This window comes from Orbicella faveolata, unplaced genomic scaffold (assembly GCF_042242905.1).
Source record: "Orbicella faveolata isolate gen_17 unplaced genomic scaffold, um_ofav_v1 contig_1, whole genome shotgun sequence".
Lineage (NCBI taxonomy): Eukaryota > Metazoa > Cnidaria > Anthozoa > Scleractinia > Merulinidae > Orbicella > Orbicella faveolata.
In genome coordinates, this window is record NW_028301536.1 from 16,705,116 (window position 1) to 16,730,071 (window position 24,956).

The 24,956-nt window shown below is 39.6% G+C and overlaps 2 protein-coding genes and 1 pseudogene across 4 annotated transcripts in view; 2 read left to right on the forward strand and 1 right to left on the reverse strand.

Annotated features, from left to right (window-relative positions):
• Positions 1-24,956, forward strand: part of LOC110045777 (RRP12-like protein) — a 66,528-nt gene that overhangs the window by 18,787 nt on the left and 22,785 nt on the right. Inside the window, exons 24-41 of one of the 2 annotated variants that reach the window (XM_089292472.1) lie at positions 26-119; positions 431-589; positions 1,367-1,444; positions 1,536-1,644; positions 2,034-2,141; positions 2,269-2,372; positions 2,693-2,746; positions 3,260-3,351; positions 3,862-3,979; positions 4,226-4,272; positions 4,497-4,560; positions 4,923-5,040; positions 5,362-5,499; positions 5,692-5,723; positions 6,258-6,327; positions 6,425-6,483; positions 6,885-6,967; positions 7,816-8,101. In XM_089292472.1, coding sequence (XP_089148598.1) covers positions 26-119; positions 431-589; positions 1,367-1,444; positions 1,536-1,644; positions 2,034-2,141; positions 2,269-2,372; positions 2,693-2,746; positions 3,260-3,351; positions 3,862-3,979; positions 4,226-4,272; positions 4,497-4,560; positions 4,923-5,040; positions 5,362-5,499; positions 5,692-5,723; positions 6,258-6,327; positions 6,425-6,483; positions 6,885-6,967; positions 7,816-7,909 — 1,621 coding nt within the window. In that variant the 3' untranslated portion in view covers positions 7,910-8,101. Of the gene's footprint in view, positions 1-25; positions 120-430; positions 590-1,366; positions 1,445-1,535; positions 1,645-2,033; positions 2,142-2,268; positions 2,373-2,692; positions 2,747-3,259; positions 3,352-3,861; positions 3,980-4,225; positions 4,273-4,496; positions 4,561-4,922; positions 5,041-5,361; positions 5,500-5,691; positions 5,724-6,257; positions 6,328-6,424; positions 6,484-6,884; positions 6,968-7,815; positions 8,102-24,956 lie in introns of those variants that run through there. The other variant, XM_089292478.1, reaches the window with a different exon arrangement.
• LOC149118248 (myoferlin-like) overlaps positions 7,979-24,956 on the reverse strand; it is a 28,171-nt pseudogene continuing 11,193 nt past the window's right edge. Inside the window, exons 10-31 of the transcript XR_016205649.1 lie at positions 24,161-24,310; positions 23,824-23,922; positions 19,920-20,084; positions 19,472-19,652; positions 18,721-18,803; positions 17,946-18,062; positions 17,470-17,601; positions 16,743-16,865; positions 16,586-16,621; positions 16,199-16,290; positions 15,396-15,566; positions 14,745-14,893; positions 14,026-14,168; positions 13,622-13,710; positions 13,148-13,243; positions 12,762-12,809; positions 12,304-12,394; positions 10,996-11,098; positions 10,204-10,373; positions 9,742-9,851; positions 9,209-9,356; positions 7,979-8,582 (exon numbers count right to left, since the gene is read on the reverse strand). The product of XR_016205649.1 is annotated as a myoferlin-like (transcript). The remainder of the gene's footprint in view (positions 8,583-9,208; positions 9,357-9,741; positions 9,852-10,203; positions 10,374-10,995; positions 11,099-12,303; positions 12,395-12,761; positions 12,810-13,147; positions 13,244-13,621; positions 13,711-14,025; positions 14,169-14,744; positions 14,894-15,395; positions 15,567-16,198; positions 16,291-16,585; positions 16,622-16,742; positions 16,866-17,469; positions 17,602-17,945; positions 18,063-18,720; positions 18,804-19,471; positions 19,653-19,919; positions 20,085-23,823; positions 23,923-24,160; positions 24,311-24,956) is intronic.
• On the forward strand, positions 21,724-22,955 carry LOC149118249 (QRFP-like peptide receptor). Its single transcript, XM_089292487.1, has one exon. It carries the CDS (start codon positions 21,724-21,726, stop codon positions 22,864-22,866), a length of 1,143 nt encoding a protein of 380 aa, XP_089148613.1. The 3' UTR covers positions 22,867-22,955.

Here is a 24,956-nt window from a genome sequence, read left to right on the forward strand (position 1 = left end):
ATATGAGTTCTGGCGATCTTTGCAGAAATTTGATGATGGACTTGGTCATAGCAATGACACCTTACGTTGATGGGAAAAACATCAAACTACTCTACGACTTGGCGTTACCATGGCTACAGGTATATAAGCTGTGCACTGTTTGTGTTGTCTGGTGTGATTGTCCGCGTGATTATAGACAATTTGGCCGGTAGGTACAGTTGTTAAACCACGTCCAAACGCTGTCCATGTGAGTTGCGGCTCATTTAAGCTGAATTAAATCAAATTAATCCTCGGCCTAGTCCTCGGGTAAAACCTTAAGTCAGTTTAAACCATATCAAGCTCAAAGGAACTCTGTGACGACATTTTGGCCTCGAGAAAAAGAAGGGTTTTAGCCCTTTATTAAAATAAAGAACCACCAATGGGTAATTGTGACTTTTTGTTCATTATTGAGGTCACGGATGTCACGCAGCAGAAGAAAGCTTATCGGATTCTGGAGCAGATTTGCGGTGCTGATTCTGAGAGCAGTAAAAAGTTCGTGGTGTCGCATCTCAAGGAACTTCAAGAAATCCTTCTCAAGACATTGGCTTCTTCAAGCTCGGCTTCCAAAACTGTAAGTACCGCTGCGCTTTTAATGCACAAATTAAATCTTTTATGCAAAGGATTGATTGAAAGAATCGATGTTACGAACAAGACTTTCAGCGAAGTTGATAATTTCAATATCCTTCAAAACATTCACGTAACCTTATGTGTATTTGTCCTTTTTTGACGATCAACTGCATCCTCGAAGGGAAGCTTTGTCATATCACTCTTGGCTCATCGGACTCTGTCCATGGGGTTTGGAGAGTCGGGAACTTGAGTTCTGGTCTTGCATACAACTGTTATTGGAGTTAATCTTCCCTGTGAATCCCTCCTGCATTAATCGTTAACCTCCTAGTTTGTCCCAGTTATGGGGATCGGTGTGGCGAGGAGAGTGCGGGAAATTATCGTCAAGTGACGTCTTTCTGTAATAGGCCCTTTGCACGATCCGGTCACATGGTACGGAATTAATTACGCTGAGACGCAAGTTACACAGTGGGACTTTCAAAGCAAAGGAAAGTCGGGCTGAACTGGTACGAGTTCCTTTGTTTTGGATGTCCCACTGTGTAACTTGCGTCCCAGCATAATTAATTCCGTACCATGTGACCGGATCGTGCAAAGGGTCTATTCTCAGATTCTCAAAGAATCCAGGACAATGTATCCTACACTTAATATACGTACAGGGGGTGGGGGGGAGGGGGATGGTTGTTATTGAACAAGACAATGTCTTAACAGATCTTGGCAACTCCTTTAAAGATAATAGATCTTTACGATTAATTTACCTACCCTATTTGCTCTCCTGCCTTTGTAGCCCCGTTTGCGATGTCTTGCTCATATAGTTCGGAGGTTGGAGGATCCTGTACAGTTCATTCAAACGATTATTCCAGAGGTAAACTTCAACTGTTCCTAAGGTTTAGCGGTTTTTATTGACTAATGCTTACATATAAGAATGTTGCTTTTGTTTCTTAACCTTGAATCAGGTCATACTCTGTACCAAAGAAGTTGCAGTCAAAGCTCGTTCGTCGGCGTTCACTTTACTGATCGAGTGCTGTAACGCCAGTTTCCGTTCTTCGGGAAAGACAAGACAAGGTGAGAATTTGTCTCTGTTTGTTTGGTTTTTAACTCGCGATTGCAATGGCAAGTTGCGAGTTGTAGTGGGTGATCAGATTGTTGTTTTGGATTGTAGTTAGGTGAAACGTTCTTAGGAATAGCGTGTTTCTTATTATTAGTACTAAAATCATCATAGTGAATTTTATTTTTATCCAATACAGCTACCTATATTACTTGCAATAATGATACTTACACAACTAACATTACAATACAGCTACTTACACAACATACAATACAACACTGATACTTTTACTTTGATGTATTGTGTCCATTTGGGCCGAACAGACTTAATTATTCGCTACACACACTATCCATGTTGTTATTACTGTTTCACTCATAACCTTTTGCACCTTCTTTTGATGTACTAGAATGTCTGACGTCATTCTTGGAGTTGGTGGTTGCTGGTATCGCGGGCTCACCTCACATGATCAGCGCAACTATAATTTCCGTGTCTAGAGTGGTGTACGAGTTTCGAAGTGAGTACGTCACTGGAATTAATAACAGATCTTGTGAGCCCTTTGGTTTAAAATCGCTTGGTGTGGTCTGATTTTTGCATGTAATGCCATTAATTCCATTCACTTTGAATTTTCTTTTGTCTTTCAGACGAGATTCCCAGTGTAATCCTGGAGCAGCTTATTCAGGGAATTCTTGTTTGCCTGAGATCTGTTGCTAGGGAGGTGATAAAGTCCTGTCTTGGTTTCTTTAAGGTAATGTTACTCACCCTGTAAATAGGAAACTAATCAATCGCAAATAACCTCTTACCCCCTCCCACCATCGTATGTGCTGAGACAAAGGTTGCCCTCACAATTTAAAGTTCACTGTTTATGCAAAGCTGGCGAGAAAGAGGCAACGGGAGCCCCTTTGCATGAAACACGAAAGGACTACAATCGCCCAGGGTTCGACCTTCGACATGTGGATTTCTAGTATGCTTTCTGCTATAAAGTACTTGTCATACTGTTTAAGTTACGCAATTTAAGTACACGTTGATGTAGAAAGTTTCTATGTCATTTCTTTTCTCCTTCTACAGGTTATAATTTCTGTAATGAGCCAGCAGGAGTTACTTCCATACCTTCAGGATCTTGTAAGTGAAAGTAAAGACCTTGGTTGATGGAAACGTTCCGTTAAAGCGATCTGTCATTCACCTTAGAACCCACAAGCTATAATAGAACAGCTCGAAATACTTATTTACTATTTACTAATTTTATTGTAGTATTGTAAGTTGTAAAGCGCTGTTGATCAGTAAATGTAAATAGCGATCTAGAAGTTATTAAATTATTATTATTATTATTATTATTATTAATAGTATTATTATAGTAGTAGCTGAATCATCATAGAGCTGATTAAGTAAGACGTTATTCGTTAAAATAAACCTAAATTCAATTCAGTGCCATGAACGCGAGGCAGAGAATATTTCGAGTCTCTCACGGAAGTCAAACCCTGTGACATTTCTCGCATCGGTCGGTTGCTCAATTCACTAAGCTACGAAGAGGGATATGGTGAGCAAGGCCATTACTAGGTTTATAGGTGACACGCTCTTACATGCTGCGGGTACATTCATTAGATAAAGTTGTGTGTTCTAACTTCGTATTTATAGATTGCTGGTCTAGTGGCGTGGAATGACGATACGAGGCGCCGCTTTCGATATAATGTCAAGGTTCTATTTGAACGGGTCATCAGAAAGTTTGGGTAAGTGCCACTAGAACAGTCAGCGTAAAGGACCTTACACGAATGGGCCATTTTCTTACTAAGAGCTGTTCAATTTGTTTTCTTGGTACAAGTTACGACTTTACGTTTATAATGAACTTTAATTCAGTAATCGTTCTGTTAATGTCGCCGAAAGACTTTCGTGTATGATTCTCCTCGCTTTCTTTCTGGTTATATGCGCTAGAATTGGATATTCTTCTGGTGCGTTTACCAAGTAGAAACAATGCTGCGGCTCGATCAGTGAGTCCCTCAACGATCTCGTAAGAAGCGCAGCAACGGAGTGTAAAGTAAACGTATTCTTCTGAGAATTGCAAGCATTACCGATGACGGAAACTATTCTTTCAGGCCAGCTAAATATTCCGTTTGAGTATATTGTCACTTGATTAAATCAGGGACATAATAGTTTTACCAGACAATATTCAAAATTGTTCAAAACTATTCGTTGCAAAATAAAGCGTAACTAAAACCGTCTACTTTTTGCTTTCTACGTAGCTACCAAACGATATACAAGTGTACACCCGAAGAACATCGTAAGTTAGTCCACAACATTTACAAGACAACTCAGAGGCTAAAGAGACAGAAAATGGCTGCAAGAAGGGAAAGAAAATTAGTAAGTGTTTCTTTTTTAAACATTTGGGATTTCAAGTTTGATTCACGTTCGCTCTACACTCACGAGCAACAGCAACAACAACAACCTGAAGTTCAAAGGATTGTACTCTTAAATCTTTCTCCTACTCTACGCTACTCCTTATCGATCGGCCCCTAAAGCGCCACTGGCTGACGAAAGTTAAGGCAGTATTTTCGCATCTTTTCTGGCGTTGATTCCTGTTTGATTTTTCTTTCTTTTTTTTCATAGCATGAAGACACCGAACGAAAAGAAGAGGAAACTCCACAACTTGAAAGGTTTGTTTCGGTACCTTGTTACTTTCCTTTTCTGTTGACTTCTCGGTGTTGCAGTTGAAGCTTACTAAATAACAAAACTGATGTCTATCCGAGTCAAAGATTCCCTCTTGTTGTCGAGCTAATCAAGGATTAGCTTGAAATCAACTTACTGTATTTGAAGGCTAAGCATGCAGTGTTTGTTCATTAGTAAGTACTCAGAATTCATATAAAGTGTCTCCTTCTAGTTATGAAGATCTCATGTTTGGAGAAGACGAAGAAGAGGAGCGACCAGGCATGAAAGCAAAGAAGGTAACGATATCCTGCCTTTTCTCATTACTTTCGTGGAATAAATTGTGAACAGCTTCCCTTTTTCTTCCAATTTTGGGATGAATGAAGGGAACAGCGGTCTGCTCAAAGCGGCTTTCAAACATAACTGTGACTGCAGTAGCATGAAACCTCATTGGAGGCGAATGTTACCTTTGCGAAGGGGAAAGAAAAAAACAAGACAAAACAACAACAACAACAACAACAACAAAAACAGGTGCGTCAAGCGCGACTGCCTCTCCAGCAATGTGGATATGGGGTTTGAAAACCAAACATTTATCAAGGATTATATATTTTTTGGTTTAAGTATTTTCCAAACCGTTATTGATTAAATAATCGTTTTACAGGCGGCCAAAGCAGGAAAAGCGAGCGAACGTGCGAAAGGCCCGAAAGCCTGGATCCGAGAGGGAACTGAGGAAGAGCCGGTAGATTTTCTTGACCCAGGAGTGGTGCAAAGAGTTGTTGGTGAGTTTTATTATTCGCAAGTCACTTTGTTACACAACTAGTCTTTTAGGTCATTATGAAAATTCTTTTAAGAATTAAGATTAAATTAAAATCATTATAATTAGAATTACAATTGAATTAAAATAATGTTGATCAAGTTTGTTATAGCAAGTTAATACACGCAGACTCAACCCAAAAGTATGAGTATGTTTCATAGTCGTCCGTAAACATTCTATAAACCCCGCGATTTTGAACCAATAGTTTGGTTGACGTCAGTTAGATTAAATAATCTTTTCGTCGGTAACATTCCTCTTTACTTATGTTTGAATGTCTCTCGTTAAGCCACTGATCCCAAGAAGCCTACCAAACGTAAAGCGACTGATGATTTCGAAACTTCTGCCGATGGTAAGCTCATTATCCCGGATGACGAGGACGAGGAAGTACGACAGGAATCTGGATCCAAACGCAAAAGAAATTTAGGTAATGATCTGTGTGTAACCTCAAACATTTCCAAACACCTCAGAGTTCATCAAAATACTCCGCTATACGCGTCGTATTTTCAACTGTCTTTCCTGTGTTTGGAAATGTGATGAAAAACGGCCTCTCGGTCTTTCATACTGTTCTTTATCTACATTTTAACTGCCATCTTTTAATACTTTTGTTTGTGCACAGGTCTGCAAGACTCCGATGATGATATGGAGGAGGTAAGTCACAGCGTGATTATCGACTCAGAGAGCGTTTATTAAATGTAGTGCCAGAGAGAAAACCTGTCACAACTCCTGGATCCACTTCAGGGTGTGACAGCATGGAGCGATTCTCAAATGAGTGTCGTAAAACAAAACTCAAACCAATTACTTACCAAGAATAGACTACTAGGCTAATCTCAAACCGTAGTAAAACCAGAACCAAAAGCAAAGTAATTGCCTGATTACTTTCGATACTCAATCGAAAACCGCTCTAGAAAAAAGAACCGACGTGGAGGTTTGGTTAAATAAGGAAAAAGTTAAATTCTGAGGAAATTAAAGGACGCTAGCTTTACGTTGTGACAGCAATGGCCCTTTTTCAGGGCATTCTACGTGGTTTTCGTTATGCACTGATTTTCCAAGAGCGTTCCTTGTCAAAGAAACAAGTGACGAGAGTGAACAAAATTATCAACTAAATTTAAAACATATTGCAATTAGTACAAAAACTGCCTTGGATTTGAAGGCCATTCATTGTTATTTGCATTTTTCCATCAGAGTCCATCTTCAAGGAAAAAGAAAGAGAAGCCCTTTGGAGCTGATAATGACGATGACGACAATGACGAAGGTTGGCGTGTTGGCGGGTGGTCTTTTGATGTGATTATTTTGTGATTCTTAAATAACCATTTGAGATATTGACTTAAAGATATTGATTTACTTTGTAGGACTTTCGTCAAAACGTGTAAAGAGTGAAAAGGCATTGGGTGCTGAATACAAAGCAAAGGTATGCTCAGTGACTGAGTGACTGAGTGACTCATGGAGTTACTGAGTGACTGAGTGACTGACTGACTGACTAACTGACTGACTGTGTGACTGACTGTGTGACTGACTGGAGGACTGAGGGACGGACGGACGATTTCTTTCATTTCTGTAACGTGTGCCCTTCAAGATTGACTTCCATTGTTGCGTTATTTTACGTCATCGGGAATGGACTTTACTACACATCTTCTCTGTTATTCAATCAATAAAATTCACCCATTAACGTGCGTAAAATAACGCGACATGAAAATCCTCTTTAATACCTCTGCAGGTGTCTTCTCCAAGCAACTGCCAACTACTTTATGGAACTGCGTAAAGTGAAGGTATTGACTAACTTAAAGAGATTTCTTTGTTACCTTTCGATAGAAAGCGGGCGGTGACGTGAAGAAGAAGGGAAAGCCTGATCCATTTGCTTACGTACCACTCCAGTTAAATATGCTTAACAAAAGGTAAGTAGCTGTGGACAACGTAAGCGTAGTAAAAAATGAATTTAATTTCGCAATTGTCTAGATCTGTTCAGTGCGCCTATCGGTCTCTGGGTCTCAGAACTTGTTTAAGCTAAATATCTAATGCCAGCGTTCAATTCCAAATGATTATACGAAAAATTAGTCGCCGTCGTTCGCGTTCTCCAAAATATGCGAAACCTAGTCATTTCACGTTGTTGTGCAGAGAACGGCTGAGAAATGTACCAACATTTATAACGCACGGGCACAGTTATTGTTCTACTTGTAAAAATATTTTGTTTAGTGGTATTCTCGTTGCTGTTGCCGTCGTGATTTGCCTAAGGCCCCTATTACCTCTGAGTTTGCCTCTTAGATCGTAGTTTAACTTGTAGCAAACCACCTGAATTCGGTCTGACATCGCCCGGGACATTTTATCAATAATACTGTATAGTACCAACCAGACCTAAAGTTTCTTTAGACATGTAAGGATGAGGGCGTTTTAAATTTACATTGAAAATCTAGGAATTTATTTTTAGGTAATCCCGGCTTTTGCAAACGTTTATTTTGGACTCGACAGCGTTAAAGTCTCTTTTCAAACTGCCTGATTGGCCTTTGCTGCATGTTCAGTAATAACTGTCCGTTTTACACTTGGATTGAACAAGCCGAATCAAAAGAAATCTCCGATGAAATAATTATTGAAGTCCTACAAAACAAAATACTAAAATCTCTCTATGGTCAGGAGAGTTTCAGAGATTGTTATTTCTTTAACTGGGTGTGTGGGAAATGTGCAGTAGCTAAGCCACCTTAAAAAAAAGATAGAAATGAAAAAAAAAAAATCTATTTCTTTGGCACAGAAAACAAAGAAAAATGGCTGGTCAGTTCAAGGGACTGGTGCGAGCGACCAAACGAGGCGCGGCGAACGTCAGACACAAGAAAGCGAAAAGATGACAACCTAGTCACGACTGCGCAGCAAGCTGCAGTCCTCATGGGTGGATAAATCAATCAATCAAAGACAAATTGAGCATCCGAGCATTTTATTTTCTTCACAGCTGAAGATCATTTCTGACGTCTACCTATATATGCCTTATATTTATGATGTGAACCCTTCCACTTTTAAATAAATAACAATGAGTTCCTAAAGTTCACCCATTGTGATCGTTTGCAAAGCAGTCGTAATGCTTTAAAATTACAAAATATTGTCCTATAATTCTACCAGATGCCTTGCGATTTTACTGGTTTCTATATGTTTTGAAAAAAATGTCTGATTATTCTATAGAATGTATGTCGAAAAACTCTGTCTAGTATTATTCGATTGGACTCCAAACATTCTAAAATGTTCCGCCCACTTAGATTTAACTTGACCTTGGCATCTTAATGGATGCAGTCAACCTGAAATTCGTTTGATGCACATTACAGTTAAGCGTATCACTCAATTTAACAGCCTTAGCTATTTCCACGCCATTTCATACTTGTTAACGTTCTGTTCCTTTGTATGAGCGTTTTTATTGACTTTCGTATTTTAAAAATTGCTATTCCCGTTGCCTGGTTTGCAAGCAAGTCCTCCTCTTGAGTCTAGGCCATATCGTCGTTACGCATTCAGCATTTTCTTCATGGTATATCCCTGCAAAACAAACCGCATAAGGGAGCGTCTTAACTACCTAGTCAAATCACTGAAATCATTGAAACCAATCGTAAGTGGCGAATGCCGCTAACACTGTCGAGCCTGTCTATATATGTTGGGTTCTCATGTCTGAGTGGTGTAAGCTTACAGCAGGCGTTCGCCAGTTGGGTGCATGGCAGGCCTGTAGCTTTACCATTGATTGACCCCATGTTAAGCAATATGATTGATGTGCTCGACTTCTTAAATCACCCTACGTTTCGCTAACGTGGAATTGCGCTTGTTATAATCTTACTAACTTTGTGCTTACAAGTTATCCAAGTTATAATATATTTACTTTGCGCTCGAAATGTATTCTGGCTGTTTTATGCCTAGATTAAGTCAGGGGAAGAAAACGTCATTTCCTTCAAAGTCGGAAAAAAGTCTGTGTCCTGTTCTAACTTGTTGTAGTAACTTGGATTCTTTCCATTTGATTGGCTATTTTCATCAGTGAAAATATATTCTTGGTTCGGAATAGTCTGGGCAGTGACTTATTTTATTAATGAGCGGCAACAATGTGTTTGGCGTGATTTGCAGTGAAAACGCTAACTCTGCTGTCTAGACGGGTCGATTAAATACGATTCACTCACCGGTGCGGCGTAAATGAAGAACGCAATGAGGCTGACGATAAGAATGAATATCAAGAAACCGATGATATACCACTTGTACCTGCCCCAGATGATATGGCGGAGAGCTTTCAATGGTGACGTGAACCATGGAAACGAGGTTGGAGGACGACTGCAAGGAAATACAATTTTTTAACATACGGTACATCTGTGTATTATTTTTTATTCTATCCTATACACCTTGATTTTTCTAGAGTCGTTCAAATACAAAGAAGCTGCAAAGAAATGGCAAAGGGTGCCTACTTGATACTTCTACACAATGACTATTACGTCCTGTCTGCACTTGATCGTTTTAATCCTGCATTCGCTTCGCCGCGTAAACCAAATGCCAATCTGGAATTTAAACGAAAGCTGTGTCTAAATGGTACAATCTAAAACACTACGTAGTGTAAACGAGATATCTAAAGAATCGGATATGTCTTCAGATTCATCATTGTAGTGTAAACAATAGTGTAAAGTATAAATTCTTAGCTTCAGTTAAATTGTTACAAACATACTTTGGTTCCTCCAATGTTGGGTTCTTATTCGGATCTTCTCGCCCCTGTCCGGCCGGTTTAGCCTCTGCTTCCGCCTTTGTCATTGTTTCTAAAGTCATCTCAATTTTTCCCTGAAAGAATAATGAAATTCCTTTTAACTACTTTGCTTTTTCGTCTCCGTTTGTAACTTTCTCTCTCGTTTTTCCTCCTGTATTCTCGTCTAACCTCCCACCAGCTGGTACACACGACAAAGTTGGTGTGCTATATTAGCATACTCACATTAAATTTTACAAAACGAAATGCCTTGTGAAATATCAAAAGTTCTCAGTGACCAGTAACCTTGTTGTTGGTGTTGTTTTCGCTATTTTCATTTGCATTTGACGGTAATGGCTGGGAAAAGATGTTGGGAATGGTGCATGTATGGTGATAAGCTATGTGTGTATTAGGTGTTTTCAAATACGCTGCAACTGACAAGAAGCATACCGTGTTCTTCAATGTTCCGGTTTTCATGGAACTCATCGCCCACCAGCCGTAGCATCGTTTCTGTCTAAACAGGTCCACTGTTGGTTCAGGGCTTGTGCCACTTGGTAACTTGCAGGAGCGGGCACTTGTCGCCGGCTTGATTAAAGAGGTCAGGTCGAGTTGCAAAGAACCTGCAATATTCATGGGAAACATGTTTGTTCTGCCATGTAAGGCTACCTGTATGTTCCTAACTGGTTCTGGTCCGAGGTTGTTTCTTTTATGGGTGGGTGTCGTTCTCACGATACCGGTCCCTATACCAATCTGCTACTGGATCAACCTGAGCCAATCAGCTGGCTTTTTTTTTACAATTTGTCATGTACAGACTAAACGTTGTATTGGACCGTTTGGGACCGGTCACGTGTGAACCTAGCCAAAATCTGGTGGCAAACCGGACCGGTCTGAGTGTTCACACTGACCAGCTCACCTTGAGACCCGCTGTTTTGCAGGTGCAAACATCCCACAGGATTGAGACCGCATGAGCGGTATGGTTAGTAAGACTCGTGCGATCGAAAAGCCTATCCGGTCCGATTTCTGATCTCGATTTAGATAAACCGCTCATGTATGAAGCATTGTCTATAAGACGTTCTCTTATTATCTAAAGTATCTGCGTCGAAACTGTGGCTTTCTGTCATTCAAAGCTGTTTTTTGTCCTTATCGTGAGTACTCTTCAGGGAATATGTTTTTACCGATTTCATTCAGAAATAAGTTAAAAATCAACAGATTTACTACTGCTTAAAGCATGCAAGCACTCACCAAGAAAATCATCATTAGCGAATCCCAGATCATTGTCCCATATTTGAACCATTAACCGAGGCGTAAGTTTTTCTACTGACTCGTCAAGACTCCAGAAGTGCTCCTGCAAATTGACACACAATACCCGCTCCGCTCAACATACATATACTGCGCTGTCTATTGTCTATTCTATGATACTTGGAAACAAAGTACCAAGAGTTACAATAAAACATGCACTCCCTGCATCGTTGTTGAAACAGTTAAACCCCCGCCCCCGCAAACTCCATTTTGTATTGCTTTTTATGGAAACTAACAGGAAGATATAATGAAACTTCCCTTTTTGTTTGTTTGGTTTTTAAAGTTCTGTTCCAGATAGAGTAAACACCCCTCGATTTCGGGGTTCAGGCTGATCAAGTTCTTAGTTACCGGTGCTTAGTGAGAAATCAACCTAAAAATGTTCTTAAAACTTGTTTCGGAAATACTATACATTGTACATTCAACACAATCATGTTTATTACTTACACTAAAAAATCAATTTCAAGTAACAAAAATATGTATATATATATATTACTACTAATAAAAGGGAACATTAACTGTTAAAAGTTCAACATCAAGTTGTTAAGTAGTATAGTAAGCAAAACGGTGTGAACTGTTATAGTCCCACAGTGCCATCCTTCCTTCCTTGTCAGGTACTATAATAGTACTTTAATATGAGTGCTTTTTTATTCTGGCCACCTCTTTTTATACAAGAACATGTTTTATTTATCAGGCTGATTTGGTTCTTATATCTGTAAATCAAGTCATCGGCCTTTTAAAGTGCAATACTCTCACAGCCACGAGTATTAAATGTGAGCGCCACTTGACGCAATGCTTGGGAGAGGGGCAGGGGATAACCTACAATGAACTAGCATGAGTACTTAGTACTAAAAGAACCCCCAGTTATGGGCCGCGTGACCTCATTTTGCTCTCTTTTATGACCTTTACACAGAAACCAAGAAGTTACAAGAGCGTTACCCATTAGTCTGGGAATGAAACTGAGACTCCCTTTAGTCACGTATGTCAGCCGCAAGGCTTCCCCCAGTACACTTTAAACTAAACAATCTAAATTAGTGGCAAGGGGAAAGAAGGAAAATCCCGTGGGTGGGGGAGGGGGGAGGGGGGAGGGGGGAGAACGCCCATATAAGAAGTACGGGGCTGCTCGTTGTGCCTTTTCTCGGTTAAAACTTCTTAGGAGTTGTTTTCAAAATTTCTGACGAGTAGCCCCGTCCATTTTATATAGAATTCCCCCCCCCCCCCCCCCCCACGCCCCCTTGGGAGGAAAATATGAACCTTTTCTTTTATCACAAGTTTCTTTTCCGTTGGAATGTAAGCGAAAGGAAATACAAATCTCCAGTTGAAGTTTCCTTCCCCGTCCATAGATCTATACAATGTATAAATAGAAAATATAAAGTTAAGGCACAATCAAAATGAGCTTGGGAATTTTGTGTCTTGTTTCACAAAATAACGCCGGAAAACATATTAAGTACGTTCTCTTTTGGCGCGATGAAATTGCTTTGTAAGTTGTGGAAGTTCTGGTAAATATTCACAAAACACTCTTAAAACGCGATTTTAAGTTATTTCTCATTGGACTTAGATTCTTTACACGCACTGCCACCACACGATAAGAACACACAACAACACAATGTAACATGTTGAACAGTTTGAACTGCAGTTTGAACATTTTGCTCCCAGGGTTTGTCTTGGACGGGAATAATAGACCCTGGAAAGGAAGTTGGTTAGTTATATACCTGTAATGGACGTCCGTTTCCTGTGATTCGTCAATGCCATCTATCCACCTGATCACAAACAGAGCGGTCTAAGTAATTTTCAATATTGCTTTACTTTATCAGAGTCATGCCTGGCCTTAATGTGTTAAGATATTGAGACTGGGCAATGCAACAGAAAATGTTCACAGTGATCGCAATTATAGACTGAGCAGAACGTAAGATCATTTGGGTTGTGCTGTTGCTTTTATGTGTTTGTTCCATTATTTTCTAAGATCGTAACCTTGTTAAGTCTCACCTCATGACTTTATTATGTGAATATTTAGTCTCTCAACCTAATGGGCTGATATTGAGATTATTTGTACCATTTATTCAACCTCCTCTAAATGAAGAAACTTTTCTTTTCGTACCCTTTCACATAGATATCACTCATTTTCTCTCCAGTGATCGAGGTCTCCTCCATGATCACGTTTGCGGTGTTCCAGATGATAACACGAAGCACATAGCTAAACATTAAAATGAGAAAATTAAAAAGCGCACACTAAATCAACCACTATAATCAAAAAGTCTCTTTAAGACACCACGATTGCAGCACTAGTAGACTATTACGAAACGTTCAATGGATTACTGACGACATCCGACTGTGCTTACATCGTCAACAGCAAGAAAGCATTTTTGGATCATGCATGTACCACATACTTCCCTTTCTACTTCCTTAAAATCATCAAGATTTTCAACATTTTAACTATGGAAGCCTTCATGCCCGCACACAGGTTGCTTTATAAAAACGTTCAATCGATCCGGCACTTCGTACCCGCGAAAAAAGGCGAAAAAGAGTTTCGATGTTTGTTTGGATAACTTAAAAAATCATAGGTTAATCTTACTCTTGTGGCTCCCTCGGCTTGACGTCGACTGCAGCAGGTGGTTTACCCTCTGAGATTGGAAACATATCAACCCACAATTGAAGTTTTCCCTAGAAAATAAAGAACAGATAAATAAACAAACCGACAACACATGATGGAAGGCCTAGGAGAAGCCAAACTACTTCGTTTGTCTCATTCGCTTTCGCCGAGAGAATTGAAACGATCTTTCTTAATTTCTCGGCCGTTATAGCCCTTTCACTTCCAACAGTGCCAAGACTTTAAAACGGTTCCAAATACTGAAAACAAGCTGTACCAAAAAGAAAGGTACCACTCATATTAGCTTTCCTCTTAATTACAGTTGCACTCTAAAAACATTTTGTAAATTTGATAATGTAGTTCCATGTGAAGCTACATGCAGAAGTTACCTGTTCCGTTGTTGGCTGTTGTGTTTTGTCATAGAGGCCCCTAGTTTCCACGTGCTCAGGAACAAGGTTCAACTTGTTGAGAACATAGACAGCCAAGCGGCTCCGTTCTTTTCCAAAATGCTTATGGATCGCCCTTCCTTCCTCTACGAAAACAAGTATTCATGTAGGTAAGTATTTAGGCCCAAAAACTATTCCATGAAATGTATCAGTGTTGCCGCAGAAATCACGGTATTTATACTAAACGCAATGTTTAGATTGACTCTTGAATACCTTGTTTTGCCTCATTGATGTCAGCAGCGCCAAAAATTTATCGGCATAAAATGCAAAAACCGAATGGAAACGTCACGTTTTGGAATGTCCCAGTAGCAAGCCCGTGCTCTTTACGTTATTTCTGGCGGCGTTATCAGCTGGTAACTAACGTTTGAATACTTGGTTTGCCTCTTTGATGCCTACAGCGCCAATAATTTGTCGGCATGACGTGCAAACACCGAATGAACGCGTCACGTTATAGAATGTTCAGGTAGCAATTAAGCGCGTGCTTGCAACGTTATTTCTGACATTATCAGTTATGAACTAACCACATCTTAAAGAGTTTTGTAGCAACCCCTAACGAAGAAGCCCCAATAAATTCCTTTTGATAGTGTCTTGAAAAGTGTTATTTAGTTGTTGGCATAAGTTAAAACACTACAGATTGACACCAATCTAGCTAGAATCTTCACCAAACTCAGCCAAAGTATATGTTTGTCCATCCACTGTCACTGAGCATGGTTCATCGGTATACACTGGAAGGCTTATGTTGTTCATTACGCACCAGTCATTGAGAATTGTTCTCGGTTTGCGACAATCTCGCCATCTGTTAGGACCAGTCCTTTGAAGGGGAATCAGTGAATCAATCGATCAGTCGACGAATGAATGAACAAACGAACGAATGAATGAACAAACGAACGAATGAATGAATGAATCAATCAATCAATCAATCAATCAATCAATCAATCTTTCAATCAATCAATCAATCAATCAATCAGTCAGTCAGTCAGTCAATCCGTCAATCATTCAATCAGTCAATCAATCTATTAATCAATCAATCAATCAATCAGTCGATGGATCGATTAGTCATTTAATCAATCGATCAGTCAGTCAGTACGAATCAAGTAAACACATGATCATGTTAAAAAGTTATGATGGATAAATAAATGGCGTAAATTTTGTTTGCTTTTTGTTTTGCGATTTACTATTATGGGACAAAATCATTTTAATTACTGTATGAGTCTACTTTTTAGTAGCTAAAGATACAAAGATTGCAGCTGGGGATAACACCTATACGCCAAGGGCAAAATGTTGTAAGTTTAGTGCACTCTGCCATTTCGTACTTGCAGTAAGTCTTAGAACAACCACACGTGGCGAAATATCGAGACAGCATTCTCTGTTCCAAATCAATCTGTGTTTCACCAATAAGGTCATCCCGTCCGATGAGGTCATAATCCATGACAGCAATTTTGAGATCTTTGACAACAGGAATGCTAGCAGTGAACTCGAACATTCTGAAAAAGAACGACAAAAATATTTTGTTTTTGTTAGAGGATAAGCACTGAGTCGACGACCCTTTCTTTATTATTTGATCAGTAAGTTACAGGTCCGTGTTTCAAAATTGTTCATAAAATTTCGATATTTAATTTCTCAAGCAAAATCTCGTTCTTGCATCACACTAACCGTGACAACTTAGTGACGTTTTTATATCCACCCGTATTTACCTTGTATTTTCCTAAAAATACAAGGTAAATAAGGGCCTTGAAATTAATTCGAATCCGCTTTCACAAATCACTAAACGTTTCATCCATGATGCTATATACACAACTGCAAAGAAAACGTTTTGAACACCGCATACATCTCTCTTCTTGACTACACTGTACTGCTGTAAACATGGCCCGAATCATAGCAGACCGTTGTAGTGTGCATAACGCTGCACGCTTGGTTTTGCATAGTTTTTCATTCTGCAACGAAGTGTTACCTTTCTACGAATGTCTACTTAAATTACAGTCGCCGACAAATTTATAAAAAAGTGCTGTCTTCCGAGAAGTACCGCAATTTCATCAATTAAACAAACGGCATTCTGTCGCGAATCTTACAAACAAAGTGGAGCTTGCGCAGTAGCGATTGCTGGTGGGTGGCTTACCTCCCAAACACGGGGTTCACTGTGTAGGGTTTGTAAATGTCCTTGTCATCGAACTCTTGTTCCCCTAAACTAACTACCAAGTATGGATCAGCCTACAAAAAGAAATGAAAGTAAATTTAAATACAATATCTGTCCAGATGTGAACGAAGTTGAGGCATTACTCACCTATGAATTCACTATTTCCTTTGTATTTGAAACGTTTTGAGATGGAACAGATATAGATTATTGCTTTATCATCTTATTTTGATTCTGTTTTGTAGCAGACGAATGCTATCCTCATAAAATTCCTCTCCGGCTTTTTTTTACCATATTTTGATCTGGCTCTTTTGTATGTCGTATTGGATAACTGGATCGTGGATATTTCGATCTCACGTCACATCAACTTACAGTTCCAGAGTCATCCCTTGGCTGAAGGTCCAATGCCTGAAAAAAAGGGGTTTTTTATGAAATAAGCTGTCTGCTGTTAACGACATGATAAATTTCTCATTAAACTGTAACATTCCTTAGCCCCCAACATGAGGTTTTCAAACTTTGGTTCTCATACCTTGATGACGTAGAGACGGACAATACATTCTACCGGTTTGCAGGGTGGTAGATAGGTAAAAACAGTCTCGGGTAATGGCCAGGATCTCTCGTCCTCTGGCATCGGGTAAACTCGAAACGTTCCCTAGAAATGCAAGGAGGAGAGATAAATAAAATTACGATACCTGATGTTCTATTTTTTCCGTGGTAATTTTGTTGAAAATTATTTGAGTTCTCAAAGGCAACTGTTGTGTTAATGAATAGTGCATTCAAGATGGAATTCTTTACTTGTATGGAGCGTTTTCTCTCACGTGGCCAGCAGCCATGTAAAATGTATTGAAATATAAAACAGAATAAAATATTTGCCAAAGAAAAGAGTTCACCCCCCACAGGATTGGTTTGGGACACCAAAATGGCCAAAGTTTCATTGCTGTTTTGGGACACCAATATGGCAGCCGTCACGTCATGTGAAAACGCATTATGGCATATGGCATTCACGGGGAAGCTACGTTTCCGCTTATCCTTCCTCCGCAGACAGTGCGCGCCGGCTCCAAAAGGGAACATACATCTAAAATTGAGGGTGCACGAGGAGCGACGGAAAAGGAAAAAAAGACGCTTTATGTCCCTTTTCTTCCTTTTCATCGTGTAAGGAGGATTCAAGCAAACACAACTTCGTCACTGTTTTTACCGGTTTCGATTCTTTCTATCTTAAGGACAATTGTCTGTTAAAAACAGAAAACTTCTCCAACCTTGAATTCGCCAACAATCGTGTCCTGCTCTTCGTCTCTTGATTTGGCTCTTCCTCGGTAAATGTGGAACGAAGAGATAAAATCTTCAAAGCCATCGAACTCATCCACTTTCTCCAGTTCGGTCTGGTAGACCTGGAAATTATGGTGAAAAAAAATAGTTAAAATTGACTTTGAACAGAATATTTCTTTTTGGAATCTTCAGGCATTCCGTGACGGTGACCACTTTTGAGAGGTTGCCACGCAACCATACGCACGTCTGTAATCATTACACTTTCTGGTGTATCGTTTGAACCCGAATTTCACTCAGTTAAATTCTTGTACGGGGACCAAATTTTGTTCGGAATGATCTTTCTAGATGCGATAAGTGCTCATTTTTTTGCACCACCAAAGACCACCCATACTCCCCAGATTACACACAATAGGTTCTTAAGGTACTTTCTAGTGCTTTTGGAAGAAATACGTATTTGATTCCTCACCGTCATCTTTTCGTATCCTTGGTTGATATATTCTCCGCATTTCTATACATCTCCAATTGACGCATAAAACTTTGACCACCAATCCAGGAACTCCTCAGTAACCTCTTGCTTAGCTTTCTAGAAAATGCAGTAACAAAGATATCCGATGGGTAACTCGGGAACAAAAAAAAAACTTAAATGTACCGTTTCAACTTAGATTAACATTGCTCAAAAAACTTGTCGTATATGCAGACCTCTTTGCCAGGTTTATTGCTCGTTATTTTCTTGAAATAACGTTTTCGTTTCCAATGAGAGTTCGAAATAGCAGGGTTCAACTGTATTTTGTGTCATATATCAAACACGAGAGACAGTGTTTCATCAGGATATCCAAACACCGAGAAGAGAATTAGAAGTAAGACGCGCAGCGGAGTATTTTTGACGAAATTCGAGTTGTTTGGATAGCCGATGAAACACTCTCTCCAGTGTTTGACATATCTTCTCAATCTAAACAAAATCTCGGGAGTAAACGGAGAAGTAAATCGTCAAAATCTATGCTAATTAAGACCGGGCATCCAAACCTCGTTCACGGTTATGATTTTCTTTGTTTTAACTTGATGGCTTATCAATGAGTTCGGTGAGAAGCGGAAAGCTAAACGTGTCTACTGTTTCTGACTTTCAGTTGGGAACGAGAATTAGATTATCACAAACCTTGGAGAATTAATTGCTTGACGAGGTAGAGCAATTTAGAATCGTGACTTTAATCGATGTTTTTTTTTTTTTTTTTTTTTTTTTGTACCTTCTTCTTACTCTTTTTCGGTTCCTTGACATCCACGACATGTGACGCCTCCTTCCTTGCGATCGAAACATTGTCTGCAGTAGCTAAGAATAAGCCCAAATAACAAATAAAGAGTGAAGAGAGACAAAAGATTAATTTAAGAGTGGATTCGTCGTGTACAAGTCAGTGCAGTTGAGGAAGCAAATCTCATTTTAGCATTTAAAGGGAAAACTCCCAAAAGTTTCATACCAACTGTCTACACAGGAGATAGAGCAGTAAGCCATTTAAGTCTAGTAGCTTAAAAGGCCTGTTATTAGATAAGTACCTGCAGTTTATGTTGCGTGAATGGACTCGTAATAAAGCTACTATTTGGACACTCTAAATGAAAACAAATAAACTCAAAAGTAGGATTTTGTGTTCAAAATCTATTTGTGTACAACAGAACGGAGACGTTAATCTTACCTTGGTTTGAAAAGCAACGGCTCAAATAATTGTTTGTTTCTTTAATTCATTACACTAAGGTAAACTCGAAAGAGAACCCAGCATTTCCAGGAGCATATGCTTCCTTTATAACTATTTTGCCAATCAAATATTCTTTGCCCACTTATTAGCTAGAGATGCACGTTAATACATGCCATGCTAAAAAACTAAAATTGGCTCACGAAGAAGATAATTACTCTGCAATTATCAGACAGTGGGCCTTTTTGTTTGGCTCTTCTGAATGTTCTTGTAATTACATATTCTTAACTTACTAATCGAACCCAGGCTGTACCTTTTGGCGCTGGACCCTTGGCACCGGAGTCGACTTCTTCAACCACTTTCGGCGTTGGACAGCGTTATTTCTGAATCGACCTCAATGAATGCACGCCTACAATTGGTCGGCGACCAAATGAACGGTTGTCACGGACGCGGATGTTCAGTGCTGGTGCGTAAATCTCTTCCACGGGAAGATTCTGTGAACGAAATTGAACACAAAAACAGCGTCAGACAGCTGGCAATCGTATATCCCTATAGCTCGCAATTTTGATCTCAGCCTCGTTATACAGAAGTCCCTTTTTACATGGTGAATTCTTCCCTTACAGAATACCTGACCGCGTAAAAGGAGCCGTGAGACGTTTGTTTGTTGACTCATACAAAAACAAAAACAACAACAACAACAACAACAACAAAAAACATGTTACACGTCGTTAAGTAGATAAAATGAATATAGGTGTAATTACCACCATCATTCTGGTAAGAACAGGTTTTTCAAAGTTTGGATTCTTCTTAGTGTCCTTGATGACGTCAGACTGGACCACTTCCCCAGCACACTCAAACTCTATGCTTGGCGACGTCACACTTGTGAGTTCAAACTTTTTCATGTTCCTTACACCCCAACACAAAACCTGTCAATGACAATGAATTAACCGATAATATATAGATTTAGTGGCGGAGTTCCTGATGGCTTGAGCCTGCGATCCAATCAAAAACCTATATCTAGGCAGCGGTGAACTTCAAAAAAACACGTGATCTCAATGAGCTCTAAACATAAGCCTGCCATATGTTGCGTGAAACTGATCAGGGGATACCTTGTTTGGACAGGTATCAGTTGAACATAACATGTCCGCCCAATATCAAAGATGCACGCTGTAAACCTGCCCTCGCAATCTCTTAAGAGAAAATCTCCGGGAACGAGGTTGTTGAAGAGTGACAAATCACATTGATTTACATGAAGGGGTGCACGTACGGACGGATGTAGGGCCATCGCGTGATAACCAATTTTTTTAGCTCGATAGGTTACCAAATTCTCTGAGCAATGGGGCCGGCTTACGCCCCTTCGGTAGCCAGGAGCTCCGCTATTAAGTGAATTTATCATAACGTACATGATGACCTGACATGATGACTCGAAACGTACAGTATTAAATCTTTCAGTAATTTTAGCATGTCTTTGCTATAGCAAATCTCTCCAGATCTGATTAATCAAAACTTCAATGACGGAAAAGAGTTTCCTTGTTAGCACAGAGTTAAGATAACACGACGAAGTTCTATTAGAAAGCAGATTTTAGCCAAGGCCCCGTCCATACTAAAGCGTTTTCGAAACGGTACGTTTCCGACGACGCATTAGCGCCAAAAGCGCTTCCGTCCATACTACCGTTTTCGCAGCGTGTTCATCGTCCACACTAAAACCTTAAGAAAGCTGAAGGGCTATGAGAAAACGAGCAGAGAAATCACCACTGTCATTTGCACATGCGCAGTGATGTGAATAACGTCAGAGTTTTCGAATGTCTCCGTTTTCACTGTTCACACTAATACCATAAGACTCCGTTTTCTCGTTTACACTATGGACTGTATTTTTGGATGTACACTACGCGTTTCAAATGAAAACGATGAATATTTTCCATTGTTGTAGTATGGACTGTAGGCGAGAGCGTATCAAAGAGTATTCGCTTTCAAACCAAAAGCATTTCGTCGTATTATCTTAACTCTATGCTAGCAAGGAAACTGTTTTCTATTATTGAAGTTTTAATTCAATTCAACTGCTTTTAATTTCAAGTTCCTTCGTCTCTATGGGGTGAAGGAAATACCGTTTTTGTAAAAGATAGACAACAACTAATAATTACACGGTCTCTCTCTATATGTGTGGCTTTTAACAACAGGAAGCCGAAATAATAGATTTGTACTTTGAAATTTCGTTTTCCACCTGTCGTAAATACGTCGAATGAACAAACATGCTTTGTCATTTGGACAGCTTTTCAATGTATTTGCAGAGAAATAAACGCTGATGTGGTATATTGGCAAATACTCTAATGAAAGCCGTATAATCTATTGTAAAGCAAGGAAGCCTGTCGTTCATTACTTTCTTAAATACGAACGCAAAATTGAAAATTATTTGCATTGGCTTCTAATATACTGAAGTGTTTGGAGCAACGGAATTGAAATTCATTTCCGATTAATCGCGACTCACGAAGTATATCGGGTCAAAATATAAAAGGGCGTGCTTCTACAGCGCTAGCAACGACAATGCTTGAGAGTAAGGAGTAGATCATGTCATTGCGAAACAACACCACAATCTCAGTAACTGTGAACGAAACTGCCCTGACCCAATCGAACACGTCATGCGATCCCCATGTTCTTCACACGACGGCAGAAAGAATTTCTTTCATATTCCTCTATTGTGTTAATTTGATGGGTAGTTTCATCGGTAACATCTTCATAATCATCATCGTCTACAAGCATCGAGATTTACGAAAAACAGTTAACTATTTCATCGTGAACATGGCTGTGTCAGATCTAATTTTCCCACTGATAGTAATCCCTGTCAATATTGTTGGATTGGTGACTGATTCATGGCAATTGCGCGTCAGTGGAAACTTGGGATCGAGTTTTTGCAAGTTGTTTTATTTGTCGAGTGCTGTGGCCCTCAATGTTTCTGTTCAGAGCTTGGTGTGGATAGCAATAGACAGATTTGTCGCCGTCGTTTTTCCAATAAAACTTGGTCTTATTTCACCAAAGATTCGCACAACGGCCATCGTTTCCACTTGGATTTTTGCAGGCTTGTTTAATTCACCATTGCTGATAATCTCGGATGTTGTTGTACTCGAAAATAAAAACACGTTTTGCGACTACACAGGCGGTGATTCAGTCTACAACTCGGATGTTTCGGCGGCATTTATGTTTGCACAATTTTTGATGCTTTTTATTGCTCCGTTAGTTGTATTAACCGTTTTGTACACTGCGATAGCAATCGCGTTAAAAAGACAGAATAAAGCCCTTAATGACGCCGCACAAAATCTACAAAGGCATTCTGAAAAGAAACGAAGACAAGCTATTCGAATGGCTGTTATCATTATAGTGCTATTTTACATTTGCGTTATTCCATCGACGTTGTCATATTTCGCTGCATACAGGAGTTTGTCTTGTGTCTCTCAAAAACTGTTTTTAACTCTAGCGAGTGTTGTGTTTTGTTCGTCTTCTATGGTCAATCCAATAATTTGTTTGTCGTTTGTTGAGAGTTATCGCCGTGGATTACGAAACATTTTATGCCCTTGCACGAAAACACCGGACAACATAACGGCGAAACGCGAGCAAGTTACTTTACAAGGAGTGAGAAATCGTTCCGGAGAAAACTGTCGAGGAGTTTTGAAGGACACAGAAAACTACAAAGAAACATTGAACACTGCTATGTAGAGGTGGTTCTGAGACGACCCTAAAAGATGCCGTGTAGGCAAACAAATGATTGATAAAGAACATCGTGTTTGAATTTGTTGCTTGTATTTGAAAAAGGGAAATATCGGTAAATGATGTGTTTGCTGTGATTTTGGGTGTTGATGATTTCCCAGGATTTAGTGATTGTGGGTGTTACCATGGTTATCACATTTGTCAGAAATGAGTTACGAAAGAATGTTGTTGACAATAGGCCCTTTGCACGATCCGGTCACATGGTACAAAATCACACATGCTGGTGGGCAAGTTCCGCAGTGGGACTTCCAAAACAAAGGCAGGTCCAGGTGGACTGGTACGAGTGGCATTGTTTTGGAAGTCCCACTGTGCAACTTGCTCACCAGCATGTGTGATTTTGTACCATGTGACCGAATCGTGCGAAGGGCCTATTTGAAATAGAATCTCGATAAAACCCTGCTTGAATAATGACTTGAAGCTGGAATGCTGTGAGACGCATGAGAATTATACAGTACCTTTTTGTGATCTCCGGAGTAAGATCCTCTCCTTGTGCTTATTATTAGTTTAAACTTTTTTGCAAAGTTATGCGACTTCTCAGGTCTGCATAAACACTCCTTTTGTGCACATAAGGAATATTGTTGCATGCATGGGATTGCGTGCATGGGGTTCTGTTCCTATAGTTATGGGGCTCCGCTTAGCGGCCCTTGGGGCCGCCGGAACTCTGCTATAACTTTCCTCCCGAAGCACAGGGAAGCTTGCTAGCTAACAACACAAAGGGGAACGTTTGAAATTTGTGCCACTTCGTGCAGTAGATGTAAATGTTTTCCCAGAGCGAAATAAATAATGTTATTAGCGACTTAAACAAAAGAAAGCGAGGAGAAAATGATTTTCTTTTATCTGGATTCATCAGCGATTAAAAAGAAATTAAAACTAAAGAAAAAAAAATTGAAGGGAAATAAAGCCAACCTCGATAGCCGAGCGTTGTAACTTTGGGCGCACACCACTTCGCACGGCGTACAACGCTCCTCTCATGGGTGGAGTGAATGGTAACTCTGCACCTTCGTCCTGCAAGTACAGTACGTGAATGACACAATCGTCTTCTCTATTACATCTCTTCAATTCACATTGGAGCAAGAGACGAGGAAGTTAAGCGGGGAACAAAAGACTAAGATGTACAGTAAAATGATTTTGGATCAGTGTTACCCACTCAACTGCTGGATGTAAATTAAACCAAAAATACATTGAAGAAGAGTACAGTGAATGCGTTAAGAATATATATAAAACCCAAATATGACGGACGCACAAGGAACAGTTCACAAGCAGCTAATAGCTCGCCCCCTTCCTCTTCTCCTTTTCTGATCTTGTGCCACTGCAGTCGTGGTTCAGGAGTCTGGTGTCCTTCTAGCCTTACCATGGGCGATATCACGCAGCGATCAAGAAATCCGTCTTTACCCTGTTATAAAATGAAACATCTGATTGCTTTCCCTCAACATATACTACAAGACACATAAACTACCTCTTTAGATTCGATTATTTTCCCTGTCTAAGTGAAAAGGAATTCTTTTTTTTTTTTTTTTTTTTCCATTGTGATCAGCGGACCAAACATATCATGTGGTTGAATTCTCTCAATCAATCATCGTATGTACGTGCAGTACCAATATATATATATATATGTTATTAGATGGTTTCGTTTGCAGTATCGTTGTATATTTTTTCGAGTTGTGCCGTATTTTGACGAGCCCGTAGGGCGAGTCAAAATACAAACAACCAGTAAAAATATAAAGCGATACTACACACCAAAACATCTAATAAGAGATTTATTATCCAACTACTGTAGTCAATAAATTTAGCAGTGAAAGAGGGAGAGTGTGACAGTTTTGCGGGCGGGCGCCGACCAGTATGGCAAGCAGGTTTTCTACTGATACAAATAACTGTACAATATCGCTGTATATTTGTACTGTTATTTGGACGGTATTCGCTGCAGTTAGATAATAATAAGGGAGACTTACTAATTAAGTCTCATTAAACGGGATAAGAGTTACATTGAATTATGGGAGTTAACAAAATAGGGAAACAAATGTATCTAAACTACCAAAATC